This window comes from Etheostoma spectabile, unplaced genomic scaffold (genome assembly GCF_008692095.1).
Source record: "Etheostoma spectabile isolate EspeVRDwgs_2016 unplaced genomic scaffold, UIUC_Espe_1.0 scaffold314, whole genome shotgun sequence".
Classification (NCBI taxonomy): domain Eukaryota; kingdom Metazoa; phylum Chordata; class Actinopteri; order Perciformes; family Percidae; genus Etheostoma; species Etheostoma spectabile.
In genome coordinates this window covers 327,459-332,863 of record NW_022605583.1, presented here as the reverse complement: position 1 = coordinate 332,863, position 5,405 = coordinate 327,459, and the positions used below count along the sequence as shown (strand labels likewise).

Genomic DNA, 5,405 nt, shown 5'->3' with positions numbered 1-5,405 from the left:
CTGTTTGTAGGATTGCAAGAACTGATTTCAGATCTGTTGTAGGAGGTTGTCTCAGCCAGGAAATGATGATCGTACGAATGGAGGGGAGAAGACCTGCTGAAAACGCTAAGTTATTGTGCTTAAAAAGATTATTATTAAGCCAAGACAGCATCGTACACTTAAATTCAAGGTTCTTCAGAGATTAACTAAATGTTAAAAAAATTTGCTGTTTTCAACAGTTTTTTTTTTTTTTGTGCACTACATATTTAATAGGTCACATGAAGACATAGATTTCCTATTTAAATGAGCAAGCAGCTGTATGGTATGATCAGTGGAAAAATGGTAATACGTTAAAGTTACCTCCTCACAAAATTACCTAAATTACTTATTACTTCCACCCAAAAAGGTATTGTGTTACTGTGTTAAGTTACTTTTTTTTTTACTTTTTAATGTCTACTTTGAAATGCTGCCATTGGTAATGTGCCTATAGCTTTCATTTCAGTACTGTTCTCTCCACCAGGATCATGCGTTTGTGTGTGTGTGTGTGTGTGTGTGTCTGTGTGTGTGTCTGTCTGTCTGGCCACAGCTAATCTCGCTAACATAAAACATATTAGGCTTTTGGGTCCAGTAGTATGCGAGATCAGCTGCGGACACTGACGGATATGCACACGCATGATCCCCTCACTCACGCCTGGCGAGTGGCAAGATAATCACGAAGTAACGAGCCTTTCGGTATTTAATTTTTAAAAAAAGAATGCGTTAGACTATAGTTACTGCCAAAAGTAACTGAGTCCCAACACTGGGTATGATTCATCATTTAGCCAGATAACTTCATTTCTTTTTGTTTTATGTTTTTACCTAATCGGGGAAGATTTCCTGAGCTCATTTCTTCTAGATGCACCAACAAATGATATACTCTAAATGTCTTATTGTTAACACGTGAATAGCGCTTTGTTGTCTGGCTAACTGAGTAATTCTAACTACAGAAATAAATAAGCTACTGTTACTCTATGTAAACACGGCTGCATCAGTAAATATTGATACTTGAAGCATATCACAGTTGTCAGGGTAAGACTAAGTGCTACATTTGTGTATTGGGGATTCTTGTGTTAACTAGACCTGCTGGGAGAATGTGATGACCCTAAAGCCAAGTATATACTACCATAAACCCAGTGTCATCACAAGTATTCATATTCTACACCCGAGCGTGACACCAGATCACAGGGATGCCAACTTTACCCAGCCAAAAATATAACCCCAGCGTTTTACTGACTAATGAGAGACCGCAGCGAGTAGGGGAAATGTATGACCCTTAAACAAGAAACTCCAGATCCCTTTATGAAGCAAAAGTAGTCATGAGTCTAAAATTAAGGATGATTGGTTTTCATTTCTCTTTTAGCTTCTCACATAACTGCAGTGATCTAGGTCCACTTCATGTCACCCTAGTGAAAACTTTTCTTTAGCTACTGAATCACACAATCCATTGCTAAACCTCACAGATGTGGTGTGGCCCTAAACTCAAATATACATGGGATTTACTTTATGTAATCCTTTCTCACGCCCCCTCTACTGACTGGGCCCAGCACAGCGTAGTTGAAATAAAAAAAAAAAAAGACTGTACGTGCTAAATGAATAATTTTTATCTAACCACAATTACAGATTCCTTTTGAGTTTATCCCATAACACTGCACATAATCTTGCCCTATGTGGCATACGTATATCCCCATCCTTGTGCAATCTACTGCAGTATGTGTGGATATTCTAAGTTTCTTAATTTATGTTTCTTTTATGTGTCCAAGTCTTGTTGAGGATGTTTTATTTTAGAGAAACACTAAAGCCCAATTTCTGGATGTGAGTTTGCATCGTAATGTGAAGCTGATGATATTGTATGGCTTTTTGCGTATGTCCTGCAAATAAAATTTATATTGACACATGGTTACAATGTCAGTTTTTCTGTGCATTTAAGAAACATGTTTTATTGTATGAATGTTGTAACTAAGCATTTTTTCTTTGTCCCAGAAGGAACCAGGGTTAGACATTTAAAATGCACTTGTAGTGCTTTAACATGCTTGCATTCAAAAAGGAATAGTAGTTTTGCAGAGGGGTTCTAATTCAGCTTAATAGTATTTTAAAAGAAGTGAATACGGGGATCCTTTCACATATCTAATTTTGAAATTATTCCTGGAACTTTTTTGAGACAGGCTTACATGTAAACATTTTTTTTTTTTTTAATCTGTTTTAAATCAGTGTTACAGAATGTACAACATTTACTATCCTTAACTAGTTATTTCCTCAAAAAAACATCAATACTTTTTTCAAGCTTTGGAAAGGAAATAAACACCATTTAGTTAGTATTTTTATATTGCTCATAATACTACACGTATTGTGCATTAAAGTACAAATATCAGATGATCACAAATTAAACAACTCTTTATTTTACCATGAAATACATGAAAAAAACTGCAAAACTCCATACATTCAACAGCAAATTGTAAGAGGGAGATTAAAACTTAAATATTTTGATTACGGAGTATTTGACCAATCATGTAAGAAGTATTTTTTGTTTGTGACTATCTTGTAAAACCGAGTCAAAGAGATATTGTAGTTTAATACGGAACATAGGGACATTAGATCTGAAGCACGTGCTAGCCGTATGTATGTGATATTAGTCAACACGACATATATTAAATAGCTCTGTCTGTAGAATGGGAGCCTGTGTTACAATCATAGACATATCAATATATACACATATACAGCCTATGATTACAACTCAGAAACAAGACCAGGAGTAGTCACTGCCCCTTTAATGTGTTCCTCGTGAGTGCACTGACTTCTGTCACGTGCCTGTCAAACCCCATTCCCTCGCGCAGCCGTCGTCAACACCACTGAGGAAGTAACGAGAAGCTAACCTTGCACTCGAAAACGAATTGCTACCGCCAATACAGTGTTTACTAGTTGTATTAAGTTACCCGAAGTTAACATTATTGCCAAGGTAACCGACTGCCTTTGTCCGGCTTTCACTTGGCATGGAGTGAAAGGGGAAAATGTTTAGGAGTTGCCGCTCCTTGCTAACTTCTAAGCTAGCAGGCTAACGATCAGCTGTTGTTTTGGTCGGAGAGCTAGCTAGCTAGCTAGCTGGCCAACAAGCCACACTGCATAGCATTACAGAAGTCTGCGATACCAGCGTTGCCACACCAGATTTCCTCATTTCCTGTCGAAAGACGTGAAGTACTAGGATGGTTGATGGCGACAAATAAAGGCGTACCACCCTGACAGACTAATCAGCGGTCAGCCAGTCAGCTGGTGTCCGGCCAGGCGTCAACTCCGTGTGGGATCGATCCACCCATCAGAGGGGTCTGTAACTGAATCGGCAACATTGCTTCAAGATGCATGACGCGTATGAACCAGTGCCTATTTTGGAGAAGCTTCCTCTTCAGATTGACTGTCTCGCGGCCTGGGGTAAGTTGTTGACACTTTATTCATCCTTACTCTTTTTATTCTTGGACATTGCAGTGGTCCCTCTGGCTGTTTGTCAGTTGGAGCGATGGATTGTGTCACTACTGACTGTAACATGTGTCTCTTTGATATCCTAATATGTCTGAATAGACCGACAGCTTCCTTTGAACTGTCTGACCCTTTACTCTTGAGTTTTCTTCCCACAGAGGACTGGCTGCTCGTGGGAACAAAGCCAGGGCATCTTCTTCTCTACCGGATAAAGAAGGATGCAGGTAGGAAGGGACAAGGAGACGTGTGATGCAACCCATTCCTTGGGTATTTGCAGACCTTCTGAACCTAATGTTTCCTGCTTCAAATACAAGTTTGAGTCATTTTTTTTATGTCTCTTTTCCCATTAGGCACCAACCGTTTCGAGGTGACACTGGAAAAATCCAATAAGAACTTCTCAAAGAAGATTCAGCAGGTAGCTAAGACATGAGGAAGTTTAGACTAATTAAAAAAAAATCTCCAAAACAATTGTCAGGAATAAGCATTTGAAGTGTGGTGAGTGAGTCACAACTCAAGTACTTCCAGATTCCTAGGACTACATACTGTACACACTGTATTGTTATTATGAATAACATGACTATAAGCTTCACTTCACATGAAATTCAATACTTAGCTCCCTCTCTTGGAATGAATCTGGGAATCCAACACACCATACTCTATATCAACGACGTGCCAATTCCGGAATTGCTCACGTTGCCGCCAGAAATTCCACCGGATGTTGCTCTTTTCAGCTGGATGTCTGTTACCTTCCCGTTTCTTTGTGTTGGAATTTTATACTCAAGGCTATTTTGCAGAGGCGCCGTGACTCTGTCCGCCGCTTAGCCCCGCCCATGACTATTGTGATTGGTTTAAAGACATGCAAATAAACCCAAGCACGTTTTTCTCCCGTCCCGGAATGCTGTGCGGACTAGCCCCACCGTCCTCCGCAGCGCTGTGGAGGAAGGTCTGGCAATGCCAGACTAGACACGCCCCAATCAGCCTTCAAAAACAGTGTAGTAAAGACTTCTCATACTTATATATTGAAAAGAGCCCCCCCTCAGGAAAAGCTGGTGAAACAACTGAGCTTGAGTGTGTGATGTACTGTTAATGTCCACATGCATACTGTACCTCAAACCCCCCTTTAATTTGGATTTCTTACTATTTTTTACAGCTCTACGTTGTCTCTCAGTACAAAATTCTTGTCAGTCTTCTAGGTAAGTGTCTCTCCCTAATATCTCTAGTCTTCACCTGTTTATTGTTGAACCTTTTCTCTTTTTGTGTCAAAGCAACAGTCGTGGAATGTAACTAAGTACATTTACTTATGTGTTTTATATTTATAAAACACATGTTTTATATTTATGTTCAAATTTGATTTACTTGTACTTTTATTGAGTCTTTTCCTTTAATGGCCACCTTCTACTTCTACTCCACATTTCAAAGTTTAATATTGTGCTTTTCACTCCACCACCTTAATCTGACAGCTTTAGATACTTTACAACAGAAGATTCTTTTGCACATAAAACACATGTAGTTTATAAGGTTTTATGATAAATTAAACAATCCAACAATATAATGGCCTGCAAGTCCAGTTGAGATGATTAGACCATTAAACACTTGGTTGTTTGACAGAGCTGTTTTGATTGTTCCATTTTCTAAAAAAGCTTGTTCTGCATTGAGTACTTTTACTTTCAAGAATTCAAGTAACATTTCAACGCAGGACCTTTACTTCTAACAGTCTTTTTACAGAGTGGTAGTAGCACTTTTACTTAACCCTTGTGTTGTCTGTTCCCGTCAACCATGAAAAAAAGTTATTGCTTTTTCTGACATTTTTGTCACTTTTTCCACGTTGTGGGTGCTTTTTTTTATGTTTATTTGATATTTCTAATGTTGACATTTTCAGCTTATTTCGAAGACCCATTTGTGATGAAAAAACTGAAAATGGG

At 38.6% G+C, this 5,405-nt stretch overlaps 1 protein-coding gene and 1 long non-coding RNA gene across 3 annotated transcripts in view; one reads left to right on the top strand and one right to left on the bottom strand.

Annotated features, from left to right (window-relative positions):
- Positions 1 to 1,318: 1,318 nt before the first annotated feature.
- LOC116686085 (uncharacterized) lies at positions 1,319 to 1,553 on the bottom strand. The gene is made up of 2 exons (XR_004331147.1): positions 1,433 to 1,553; positions 1,319 to 1,400 (listed from the first exon to the last, which is right to left on the bottom strand). It is a non-coding gene; the product is annotated as an uncharacterized LOC116686085 (long non-coding RNA).
- Positions 1,554 to 2,824: 1,271 nt separating this feature from the next.
- The window catches only part of vps39 (VPS39 subunit of HOPS complex), a 30,518-nt gene continuing 27,937 nt past the window's right edge, over positions 2,825 to 5,405 (top strand). For both annotated transcript variants that reach the window (XM_032511070.1, XM_032511069.1), the window contains exons 1-4: positions 2,825 to 3,438; positions 3,642 to 3,707; positions 3,834 to 3,898; positions 4,634 to 4,676. In XM_032511070.1, the coding sequence (XP_032366961.1) occupies positions 3,366 to 3,438; positions 3,642 to 3,707; positions 3,834 to 3,898; positions 4,634 to 4,676 (247 nt within the window). In that variant the 5' untranslated portion in view covers positions 2,825 to 3,365. The remainder of the gene's footprint in view (positions 3,439 to 3,641; positions 3,708 to 3,833; positions 3,899 to 4,633; positions 4,677 to 5,405) is intronic.